Source organism: Falco punctatus, assembly GCF_963210335.1.
Source record: "Falco punctatus genome assembly, chromosome: Z".
Classification (NCBI taxonomy): Eukaryota; Metazoa; Chordata; class Aves; order Falconiformes; family Falconidae; genus Falco; species Falco punctatus.
In genome coordinates, this window is record NC_137586.1 from 50,677,912 (window position 1) to 50,691,014 (window position 13,103).

General features: G+C 39.8%; 1 protein-coding gene across 3 annotated transcripts in view; it reads left to right on the forward strand.

Annotated features, from left to right (window-relative positions):
- Window positions 1–474: 474 nt before the first annotated feature.
- The window catches only part of FBN2 (fibrillin 2), a 177,441-nt gene continuing 164,812 nt past the window's right edge, over window positions 475–13,103 (forward strand). For all 3 annotated transcript variants that reach the window (XM_080373133.1, XM_080373134.1, XM_080373135.1), the window contains exons 1-5: window positions 475–788; window positions 1,950–2,032; window positions 5,714–5,812; window positions 6,399–6,494; window positions 8,886–8,981. In XM_080373133.1, the coding sequence (XP_080229259.1) occupies window positions 565–788; window positions 1,950–2,032; window positions 5,714–5,812; window positions 6,399–6,494; window positions 8,886–8,981 (598 nt within the window). In that variant the 5' untranslated portion in view covers window positions 475–564. The remainder of the gene's footprint in view (window positions 789–1,949; window positions 2,033–5,713; window positions 5,813–6,398; window positions 6,495–8,885; window positions 8,982–13,103) is intronic.

Below are 13,103 nucleotides of genomic sequence, written 5' to 3' on the forward strand. Positions count from 1 at the left end.
CCGCATCAATCCCGCGCCCGCGGAGCCGCTCGACCCCTCCCCCCCGGGCGGCCGCACACCGGCCGGGAGCAGCGGCCCCGCCCCCGCCTCCCGGCCTCTCCCGCACCGCCCGCCAGCTGTAACATCGTCCCTTGCGCCGCACGGGGGCTTGTGCTCGCCTCACTGTCCGCCTCGGCACATTTGTTTGGACGCGCTTATTCCTAATTATCATCTTGTGTTCGTTTTTTCTAGGGAAGTTCAACGTGGTTCTGTTGGATTTCCTTTTAAGGAGGGAGGGGGAGAAAAACCCAAGCAACTCGACTTCTCTTTTTCCCTCCTTTTCCCCCTCTCTTTGGAGAGAGAGGAGGGGGGTGATGCAACGTGGACCCCGCCGCTGGTATCACCGCGTCCCGCTGACGGCCGCGGCGGCAGGGCAGGCTGGGGAGGAGAGAAGAAAGAGTTTCCGTCGCTGAAGCCTTCCCCCAGCGAGGAGCGGGGCCGTGCCCCTGACGGCGGTGCGGGACAGGCACACCTCTCCCCGGCTCCCCGCCCGCCCCCGCCGTTTCCCACCGGGGCAACCGCAGGATGGGGAGACGGCGGTGGCTCTGGGTGCAGCCCTGCATCCTGTGCCTGGGCTGCCTGGCGCTCTGGGCTCAGGGAGCAGCCGGGCAACAAAAGCCGCCGCCGGTCCGCCCCGCCGGAGCAGCGGGCGGCATCTACCCTGGAGCCGCGTACCGGGAGGACGGGGCCGGCAGCGCCGCCGCCGCCGGCCGGGTCCGCAGGCGAGGACAGCAGGACGCGCTCCGCGGGTAGGGACGTGCTCCGCGGGCAGGGACGTGCTCCGCGGGCAGGACGTGCTCCGCGGGCAGGGATGTGCTCCGCGGGCAGGGACGTGCTCCGCGGGCAGGGACGTGCTCCGCGGGCAGGGATGTGTTCCGCGAGCAGGGATGTGCTCCGCGGGCAGGGATGTGCTCCGCGGGCAGGGATGTGTTCCGCGGGAAGAGATGTGCTCCGCGGGCAGGGATGTGCTCCGCGGGCAGGGATGTGCTCCGCGGGTAGGGACGGGCTCCGCAGGTAGGAACACTCTCCGCGGCCAGGGACGCGCCGCGCCGCGCTCGGGCCTCCCCGCCGCCGCCCGCCCGACAGCCCTTCCCGGCCCCCGCCGGCCCCCGCGGTCAGCGCCGCGGAGGCCGCCCCGCAGCCAGCCGATGCCTCCCCGCAGCAGTCCTCCGCCTCAGACCCCAGACTATGGTCCTTGCGTTTGCCTTCGGTGCATCTTGCCTTCCCGCCCCGTTCCGCAACGGAGGGATTGCGCTCAATTGAACTGGGTATTTTGTCCTCGGCTGTGAAATGAGGTCTTTAATTACTGCGGTTATATTAAAAGCAGACATTGTGTGGGGCTGCGTTACAACTAACGGATGTACAACGCTGGGCTTTTTACTCGAGCATGTTACAATATTAAGATGCTTGGACATTTGCTTTAGTTTGGTTTCTGCAGGGAAACTAAGCAAAATCTGTTTTTCCTGGTGTTTCGGGAAGCTCTTGGTAATTTGAATTAGCTTGTTAGTCTTTATGATCAGTCATTGTGTCTGTCTTGTGTCAGATGGCAGCATGAAGCCAGTTTTTATAGCAAGGTTTCTAAGACTGTGTATGAATGAAGAGCCAAACTCATCCCTTGCAAATCCTAAATAATTCTACCAGGGATGAATGTGGCCTGCTGCTGCCTAGCTTGCCTCTCCTCTTTGTACTAACCGGTTGAACTAATATAAAAAAAAATGTCTTGGAACTTCTTATAGCGGAGGAAGATTTTATTCCTTTAGGGAGGATTTTTTTTGTAGATAGCTTTGCTATACACTTTGTTTTTATTTCATGCAGCTGGTTTCTTCCCCTGTGTGTACATAAAAATTTGGATACAATTTACATTGTTTTATATTGTTGTATATACTTTTATTTGTTTGTCTGTGTGACAGGCCAAATGTGTGTGGCTCTAGATTCCATTCGTACTGTTGCCCTGGATGGAAAACGCTCCCTGGAGGAAATCAGTGCATTGTTCGTAAGTGTCTGACTTCAAGTTTCTACTGCCCTAGGGGTAATAATAAAAATAAATATTCTTTGTGAGTTGTTTAATGACATTCAATATCATGCCCCATTCAATATGAGAAAAGAGAATTCAGTTCTGTCTTTTGCCTTATTTCTGAAGAGAAGAGAAAAATATGGATTTACAAGTCTACTTTTGTTGCAATCAAAAGATCAGCCAATTGCTGTTATTTTCCTTGGTGTGCTCCTAAGAGGCATGTCTGCCCTTGGTTTTTACAAAAGAACACGACAATGAAGGAAGAAGGAAAAAACCTTCCAGAAATCAAATAATCCACTATAGTAACAGGAAAAAAAAAGCCAAAAGGTCTTTATATAAAGCAAATCAGATCTTAATTTTTGTGAAACTTCTGTGCTAGGCTTGGAATTGGAATCAAATGGAAAACTTTACATCTGGAGTGCTTATTCACTTGCTTGTCGCTTTTAGTTGTGTTTTAACAGCTATAAAGGATGTAGACTGGAATTACTGCTTGGTCATAATAGGTACTGTGCTGACAGATGTGGCTGTTGACATGGCTTGGCAAAAAAACCCATCCAACAGCTGGAGGGGGGGGGAAATCTGCTCAATGCTCTGGTTAGGGAATGTTGCCTACCTAGAAAGGAAGTAGAGAATTATGTTTTCTGTCTGTTAGACAAAAGCTATTAGACACATGCTTGTTAGAGTTCTTGATTCTTAACATGAGTCTGTTCCCATTCATCCTAGCCTGTCATCATCTCTCTTGCTAATAAGTGTGCTCAGGTTCAAGAACATATTTCCCTGTACATAAGCAATGAAGGTCTCTGTAATACTCCAACAAACTACAGACATATAGAACTAGTGAAGGAATGGGCAGTAAGCCATGGTATGTGGCCATAAAGGTGACTTTTTGGGCTGCTGCCTTATGATTCAGGACTGTTAACCTGTTCATAGTCATTTTACATGAATAAATTTGCCTTGCTAGTAATTCTTATGAAGGTGCCATGTGTATCACAGATTTTTATCTAAGGTTGACCTAGCATTTCCTTGCAAAGTTTAATAAACATGTCATTCAGAGGAAGATGCTGGTATCAGTACCACTGTGTGATAAGAGGAGCTCCTCAAAATACTCAGATCACATTTATTATCTCATAATATTGGCTTACTTAAATGCAGACTGGAGTTGCTGTTGGTAGGTTTTCAGGTTCAGCTGGCTATCTCTGATTTACTTTCAATTTATGTGCACAAAGGATATCTTTTAGCTCCTGTTTACTTACTGAAGCTTAATTGCAGCTCCCTAACGTGTTTGAAGGGTGAATGATTTTGCCAGACCATCTGTAAGATTGGCTGTGACCCTTTTTTGTTTGTATTTTTGGTTTGCACAGATTGCTATGCTCCTATTAAACATTTGTTGAGATGATGATCCTTCTGGCTAGAGCTATTTAGCTAGATGAAGCCTTCCTCACAGGATGATGGACAAAGTAGCAAACTTCTTGTTGGAGATGCATTGATTATATTTAGTGCAGATTGTAACTGGTGATTTTAAAGTATTACTTCATGAAGAGAGATCAATGATCTAGTAGTGGTGGGTCAACAGGAAACTGGTCTGACTTTGCTGACTTTGCAATGTTTTCATTTGATAATGTGGTGATGGTTGTTGGTGGTTTGTGACATACTTATGATTAAAAGTGATCTGTTACCTAAAAAACAAGGGTCTGGTTGGGTTTATTTTCTCTTTAAATAAAATAAACTGCTCTGACTAAAGCACATTTAGAATATGCTTTTGGCTATAGGGCTTTAAGTTGATAAAAAATTATTCCCTAACAGATAATTAACAAAATGGAACAGATAATTAACAAAATGGTCTAAATGTAGACCTCGCTTAACCAGGACATTGATCTATGTTGTATGAAGATGGACTGAACACTCATACAAGGAAAACAGTCCTGTTATGTGTTTGTCAAGTGCACTAAATCTGAGTCCTGTTTCTCACTTTTACGCCTGCTAATGGAAAAAAATATTTTGTATCAGTCAGTGGTATGTCTCTAATTTCAACTAAATAGCAAAATCCCACAAACTCTTTCACCTCTCATGCCTTCATGTTTAGGGCATGGCTGTAGAAGAATGTAATGGTAATTGTGGATGATCCACATTGCATCTCTTCGATGCCCAAAGAGTGGTGTCAGTGGACCCCTGGTGTGGCTTTGTCTACTCCCCTCCAAAGGCAATGTGGCCTTTATTGGAGTATGTCAAGGAGTATGCGGGTTTAGAAGATCTGTTCTGGTTTGGTCTGAGTTGGCATCAGTACAGAGCTTCTGATTTGGTGGAGAAAAGTTGAAAGAGAGCATGTTAATTTATCAGGGGTCATATTTAAATTCTATAATGGGGCAAGAAAATTATTTGCTTCCTTGTAGGAGTTATGTCTCGTTTATGCATTTTTTTTCTAAATCAGAGGTAGAGCACAAGCATTGTGGGAAAGGCCTTATCTCTGCTTCCTTTTTTTAAAATGTATATGGCCAGGTGTGGGGTTTTTTTTCCTTTCCTTTTAATATACATAGGCAGGGTTTTTTTAGGTTGTTGGTATAGTCTTGACAAATTATCTGTCAAAGTATTTGTTCCTTTTGTAGTCCTTCAATGGAGATATGCTTCCAGATTTTTTGATTCTTTCAAAACCCCAGAGTTATTTACAAAGATCCTGTGATTCTTGGTTGTTGGGTTTTTTTGCTTTACAAGCTGTCTCTCACACAATAGTGGTTTTTTAAGTCCTCCTGTGTCGTACTGGGTACTGGCTCTTAATGTTTCATGGTCTCTTTTGGCGCATTTGCTAATCCAGCAGATTATTTAGATGTATTCATTTGGATCTCCTTTAGAATCTGGATTTAACCTTTAACTCTTTCCTTGTTCACTTGTTCCTTCGTGCAATAGAGCTCCCTTGGCGGGTGAGTGAGAAGGGAAGGCACGATTTAGATGCATCAGGGGGATAGCACAACAGCGTGCATGTTATGGATCCATAATACGGTGTGGACAGCCTTCCCTGAAATTTTTATAAAGTTAGTTTCTAAATGACGATGGAGAAATATTTGAGTACAGAAAACTGTGTTTAGGGAAGCTACACAAAATCTCTAAAGCCCATCATTTGGACATGGACTTCTCAAAAAATGGGTTTGTGTGAAGGATGGATAATCTTAGAAAAAAAGAGACCCTAAAATGCCTCTAAAATAGCAATTATAAGAGAGGAGCTATACCATCAATTGACATTATGATCTATATTGTTTCTATTCATTCATATCTTGGATTCTTGGTCAACTTACTGGTCTTGTGGTCTACAATATGTAATTTTAATAATTTTACATTACTCATGTAATAGGCTGGTAGTTCTAATTAGGGAAAGACTTGATTATCTGGTTTCAGTGGTCAGACCAATGTTTGAATATGCCAATATGATTCTCTTTGCCTTTAAATTTGTCAGAGATATTGATTACACCAAAAATTAGTTTGCTTTATTTAACTTACAATTACTTTTGCATGTGTATAAACTCTCCCATTGAAATAGGCATTCAAGTGTTCTTTTTGTTTTGTTTTGGTTGTGTTTTCTAAAAGAAGCTGTTAACATACTTAGGACTTTTTCCTCTAGTTTAAGACTAAGGTTACTATTAATCACTGTCTTTTTGTGTTTTTCCTCAGCAATTTGTAGAAATAGCTGTGGTGATGGATTTTGTTCCCGTCCTAACATGTGCACTTGTGCAAGTGGACAGATATTACCTACTTGTGGATCAAAATCTAGTAAGGACTTTCTATATTTGTTTTCATTACAGATTTCATTTTAGGTAATTCTTTTTGACTGTCAAGTCAAAAATAACTACTGTGTAAATTCTTTAAAAAGAACTTGTCATTACTGCATATATGCATGTAACGCTTTGGCATATCTCTGGTTTTTGATAAAGTTTGATACACTATGCATGTATGTTTACTCTGTGAAAAATTGGAAAAAAAAGTGTTTAAAGAGATAAGCAAGTTTAAATACAAATTTGCATGTTATTAACATTTTCATCAAGTCCATTTTCCTAAGAAATGAAGATTGTACAGCCTCCAAGAGAATTAAAAGTTCCAAGTTGCTAAATATAGGCATGGAAAACTAAAAAACCCTCTTTTTTAAAAAAAAAACACTCTTCCTTTTAAAATAATGGCTGACTAATAGCTACAGTGTGGACGGCTTTGGTTACAAATTACCTGAGTGTACATTTAAATACATGACATATTGTACAAAGCTCATGTCTACTTTTAGATGCCTCTGTTGTCATTCACATTTGCTTCCTAATGTGGTATCTCTGCCTAATACTGGTATCTCTCTGCCTGGGCTCCGCTGCAGTACAAAAGTGCAGCATTAGTTGCATGAACGGTGGCACATGCACGGATGACCGGTGCCAGTGCCAGAAGGGCTACGTTGGAACTTACTGCGGGCAGCGTAAGTAACTGCTCTGTTGCATTTAAAAGTAAATCTGCATAAGTCCTGCAAGTTAGCTCTTTCACTGCAGGTAGAGTAGGAAGATAAAAAAAGCCAACATGCTGAAATATAACGAGAAGTCTGTGACAAATTTAGTGCTTTTTTGGGGGTATAGTGTTTACCTGAAAGTCACTTCATGCTTGAAGTGCATTTATAATTCTCTAAAAATCTGAGTAGGGATTGAATTCACCAAACAGTTTTGGAAGATCCTTTGGGAACAGTAGCAGTATACATCCCATTCTCCTTCTCTTACCAGGTGATCACTAATTTTTCATTCTATTTTATGAAGTTTATCCATCTAAGAACAAGAGCCTAACTGCTGTTAAAGCACATTTTCCTGTTTTCTACTTGACTAAGGAAAAATATTAAATATAGTTCAAGTTTTTGAATACCTTTTCAGTTTGGCAGACAGGCTAGAAAGTCAACTATTTGCACAGCTCTACCTATCACAGTAGTGTTTACAAGCTGTACAAATGCAGCAAACAGAAATCACTAAGGGCTGCAGGGATGAAGAAAGACTCAAAGTGTATTCTGAAGCCAGCTGGCTACTAATTACCTGAGAAATTATTTGCTGAAGTTAGTCTGAAGGAACTGGAGACAAATAAAAAGCAGCCATGCAAAGAGCAGTTAACTGAACAGTTAGACTATTCAGTTACACTGAATCCCTTTGTCTTGATAATTTTTGCAAATGATGGAGAGCAGTCTTGCTCTTGCTTTATTTCTACCTAGATAAAATTCTCTAAAATTTTAGGTAATAATTTTAATCCTAAAATGTAAATATTGCTAAGAGTTGCTAGCCCCTTGCTGGTACTTTTAAAGAATTGGGTCAACACCTGAATGCTCTCACACAGGCCATATTCCAGTGAATAAATGAAAAGGGGACTGGATTTTCAGGCAGTGACTCTAAAGCAATCCAGGAAATTTGAACAAACTTGAAATTTGCCTTATTGTACAGTTAAAATTTGAAGTAAGATTGAGTATTTTTCTTCTAGACACAATATGGAATGAATGTCTGAAAAATGTAAAATTGTCATTATCCTTTTTACTTAATTTATTTACTATATATATTTAGAAATGTGTCTTAAATACAATGAAGTTAATTGTCTTGCTAAAGTGTCATTGTCCTTTAATTCAGTAAGGTGACACATGCAGAGAAGTATCTTCATTTTATGCATAAGATACACCTTATCAGTAAAAAGTAATTCAGTTTTATAGCTCTTGATAAGAAGTAGGGCTTCATCACATTTCCACATAACCATGTATTTTATGTTCCCCATTGTGATATAGTTGATGTGTATATTTTTTCCAGTCAGTTTGAAATACTTACCTTCTCTAGGTCACTGAGGTTCTTTTGCACTGGATATTCAAGTATGTTAAAAATGCCGCCTTCAGACTGGGGAGACCTGTGTAGAAGTCTGGAGACTTCTAGACCAAAGTCCCTTTGCTCTTGTTCAGAGCCACTTAAAAATGGTGGGGCTCTCCTTTATGGTGAAATACATTGATTTGGAACATGTGTGAATTCTGAACAAGGCTGTGTGTCCTGGAAGCAATAAGCCTGAAAACAGACCGGATTAGTTAGTTAAAGCACTCTTTTAATGGCATTTTTCAACTTTGCTGAAGAACCGTCTTCCTTCCAAATTGAGAAGATTTCAGTGCTTTGACAGCATGTTTTGTTCTTTACTCACACCATTGATAAATTACATGAATGGGTGCTTTGAAGTTCTTCAACTGTAAAATATCTTCTCCATCTATATGTACTGTGGATTTATACTCCCCCAAAATTGTTTTATTTCTTGTTGGGATCTTTTAGGAAACAGTTTTTCGAAGGTACTTACAGACAAGTTAAAATGATAATTATTTTCCCTTGCTCTAAACATCACTTCTCCTGCCAGTATCAACTCTGAGAGGTGAATTACCTGTCTCTTTGACTTCCCAGGCCTCCCTTCTTGAAAGGTTTACTGCTGTTGTGAATGAATAGTACAACTTAATACACTCAGAAAATCTCAAAATAGACGAGTTTTTATCTGCTAAGTTTGGTGATGGTTATAAATTCTTGAAATTGGCGACTAGAGCTGCACAACTGTTTAAAAATCAGTTAAACATCTGCTGATCTGTGCTAAATGTGATTAATTAATCAGATGCTTGCAATTAGCATCAAACAGGTGCTAATGGAATTTGAGTTGAACAGTCATTACTGTTGGTGATGATGGGTAGGAAGGAGATCAGTTTGATCTTCAGGTCCAGAAAGATTTAGATCAGTTGAGAGGAAAAAAAATATTTTTGAATACCACATATGATAATCTTTGAAATATCATTACTATAACATTTTAATATTTTTTTTTTTAATTAAAGCTGTCTGTGAAAATGGCTGCCAGAATGGAGGACGGTGTATTGGACCTAATCGCTGTGCATGTGTCTATGGATTTACTGGCCCTCAGTGTGAAAGAGGTAAAAGAAAGAAATAAGGAAGGAAATTATGAAAAGTTATATGCAACAATGCAGTATGTATATATCTTATGCTGTGTATTTTCTGGCTGAGCCAGTAAGCTTCCAGTAAACCATGTATTATTTGTAATTTTAGAAACTGTCTTCATTTTTAGTCCGGTAGCCACATTTCATATTGGCAAGTACAAAACTGTCACAATTAGTACGAATTTCAGCTCATTTAGGCTGCTTATTTTGTTCATGTAACAGTTCAAATTTGATCTTTCTTTTGCTCTCAGCTATGTGAAATAACTTGATAGCAAAATTGCTGATGGTGTAACTAACTGAAGGATTCTTTTTCTGTGTAACACCTCTTTCACAAGAGGAACTTGGGAAGTTCCTTGCTCTGGTTAGTTCTGTCCTACAGGAGAAAGTGAGATGGAGCGAAAAAATAACCAGTTACCATGATACTGAGATCAGTTCCTGAAACCATGCTTATACAAGAAAACATCTTAAACGTATCTTAACTAATTGTGCTTTCATGAAATGGGGACTAATCTAGGATTTTATTATAAAATTTTATGGAAAAATCCTAAGCTGCCTTTTATGGGTTTAGAGATACCGACGAAGTCAGATTCAATGGAGCTGAACAAAACATTTTTAATGTTACACTATGTGGTTAGCACACAAAGAATTAAGGCACTGAATCTACATATCATGATTTAGAATAAACCTGCTTCCACTCTCAGAAATCTATAGTTTATGCTTTTTAGTAAATCAGAGCATTGTTTGTATTCTGAAATAAAGACTATGGAAATATAGTAATGTAGAAATGTTCAACATTAGATCTAATTTTAGAATGTATTTTATATGCATCAAACTGGTAAGTGTAACCCAAATCTCTGTCTATTTAGAATGGATTTTTAATGAGTAGCTATCGTGACGACTGCTTATCAAAACAATAATGTTGTACATCTTTTAACATGAAGTTTGTAAGAATAATCAAAGGTGATGCTGAAGAGGTTAGCAGGAATATTATTCTTGGGCTTTCTCCCAGTTGGTGTGTTTGCAAATACATGTTCTCATCAAAAAGGGTACTGAAGAACTGAGCAATCATAGTGTGAAACGCTGAATACTAATATGTATTGTTGTATTATTCCTTTAAAATATTCAAAATGTTGTCAGTACTAAAAAGGGGGATGGATTCATTTGCATTAACGGAAAATAGAAAGTCATATATTTAATTCTCATTAGCAGTGGACAAGACACCCACTCAGTGCAGAAGTAGACTTCTTAGATTGATAAAAAAAAATTAAATCAGAAGGGATCTCCACAGGCCATCTAGTCCAGTACCTGCCTGAAGCAAGTGTAATCAGATAAGGCTGCTGGGGTCTATGTCCACTCAGGTTTTGAACACCTTCAAGGATGGAGATTCCACAACATCCCTGGACAACCTATTCCAGTATTTGATCATCCTCATGTAAAACAAATAAACAAACAAACCACAAAAAATATTCCTAATATCTAATTGCAGTCTTGCATGTTCTGACTTGTGTTTGTTGCCTTGTCTGATGGCTGTGAACCTGGAAGAAGAGTCCAGCTTCAATTTCATTGTATTTTATATTTTATTATATATTATTTATAATATATTATTATTATAAATAATATTGTATTATTTATATTTTATGATTATATCTCATTCTGAACAGTTATAGGCAACAATACTGCCTCTGTAGTTACAGGCAGCAATAGTCCCCTTGAAACCTTCTCTTCTTAAGGCTGGCTGAACTCGGGTCCCTCAGCCTTTCCACACAGGGCAAGCTCTCCAGCTCCCTGACCAGTTTGGTGACCCTTGTCTAGATTTTCTTCTATATGTCCAGTTCTTCCTTGTATTGGGAATCCAAAACTGGACACAATACTCTGATGCAGTTCTACAAGTGCCAAATGGAGCTGAAAAGCCACTTGCCTGGACTGGATGCTGTGCTCATCCTGTTGCAGCCCATGCAGCTGGCCTTCTCTGCTGCAAGGGTATGCTGCTGCTCCAAGTCCAGGTTGTTCTCTAGTAGGACCCCCATTATCCTTTCCTCAAGAGCTGTGTTACAGGCAGTTAGCCTCAACACTCTGTTGTTCCATCAGATTATTTCATCCCAGATGTGAGACTTCCTTTGCTTTTGCTGAACTTCATGTGAATACGCCCGTTTTTTCTAAACCATCCAGATCACCCTCCAGCATATTGTCTCTTGTCTCGTGCCCTAAATTTGGTGTAATGTGCAATCTTGATGAGAGTGTGCTCTTGTGCCACCACCCAGGTTGTTAATGAAGACATTAAACTGTTATTTGCCCAAGTACTCATCCGTGAAGGACCGTGCTAGTTTCCTGGCTACAAGCTGGACTTTGCTGATTACAACTGTTAGAGCCAGCAGTCCAGCCCATTTTCCACTCGCCTTATACATGGTTTACTTAGTCTCTATCTCACCAATTACAGTCTCTCGGTGGGAGCCTGTTTCAAAAGCCTTCTCAAGTAAAGCAACATCCACTGCCATGTCCTTGTCCTCGGCTCCAGTGACCTCAGGGTTGAAAGTGGTGATGTCACTTACCCTTGGCAAAACCATGCTGGCTGCTTCCAAACACCTTTTGTCGTTCATGTGTTTAGAAATGGCTTCTGAAGGGAGTCCTGTGGAATTCTGTGTTTTAAATTCAGGTCTGAAGTGCTCCAAGCTTTTTATAAACTGTGAAAATACCTTGCACCATTTTACTACGCTTGTTCACTATGAAATGGAGGTAATTTCCATGTAGATGAAAGAAATAACCAAACCAAATACTGAAATATCAGGAGCTTCTATTTGCTATTCCAGGCTGTTTTGTATACCCACTAGATGTCACAAGCAACAGAGAAATGTAAAGGATGACTTTGTTTCTTTGTCTCTAATTGCTTGTCACTTCTGTTCTTAAAACCAGATTTACACACTGTTATTCATTGCTGGTGGTTTAGGGTTTTGCTGTTGCAAGTTACATCCAGCCCGTTCTCTGTAGTTCCTTCTTACAAACCAAGTGCAAGAACTCAAATCTTTTATATTTTGGCTAGTGGGGAAATAGGAAGCATTATTCTGTTAAAAAACTCTGTTAATATTTGCAGCCATTTCCAGGAACATTTATTTGTAGAATGTACAACTACCTTCTAGCAAAAATAAGACACTACCAAATCTGTCAGTTTAGAATGGATTTTCAAGGGATTGGACAGCATTAGGCTGCTTTATAGTTTAAGCCTTAATTCAGAGGGAGCTTACATTTGTCCAAATTCAGCAGTCAAAGTTCTATATCCAAGATGGATGATAATTATTGCAGTACTACAACATGATAGAATTGTAATATTGCAATTTTTATAAATCGATTGCATTCATATATTTTTTTTTATTTATTTATTGCAAGAGAACTTGGTAAACCTGCTTTTTGTGCCTGACAGAAGAAATTGTTGCTGGTTAAGACTTGTTTCCATTGCCTAGCTAGATTCAGAACTGTAGAGTCATAGTACGTATGACAGACTCCAGCTGTGATGATGGTTCAGATTTTTTAATAACTATGCTTATACTTGAAATAAGTTGACTTGTTTAAAAGATTCTAGTACATATGGGTATTGTAACAACTTTTGTGGTGATGAAAGCATTGAAGTTTGCTTTCTTATAATTCATTGTAAAACTTTAAGCTGCAGAATTCAAGCCATGTAAAGGAATGAAACACCGAAACACCAGTATTTTGGCATCCATATTTCTTAGCTGTCCTTCGAAGTCTTAGCCTTTCAATTCTACATGTAGAATGCTATTGTTATAAAAGATTTAAGCTACATTGCATGGTTATTTGGAAACTGAGTTATTATAATCAAAAATTTACATTTCCTTACTTGAAATTGGGAATAGTAAGACAAATCTGCTTCTGTCACTGTCACAAAAATATAACATATATGTAATATATATAATTGCTATATAATTTGCATATCTATTATAATATAATATACTTTTCCAGCAGTGGAAAGGACTAAGTAAAATTTCACCTAGATTCTTATCTTGGTGTTGCCTAGACTTTCTCATATTCAAAAAAATAAGTTAACTAATTTATTGTATATTATTCAGCTAAAGAAAGATGACTCCT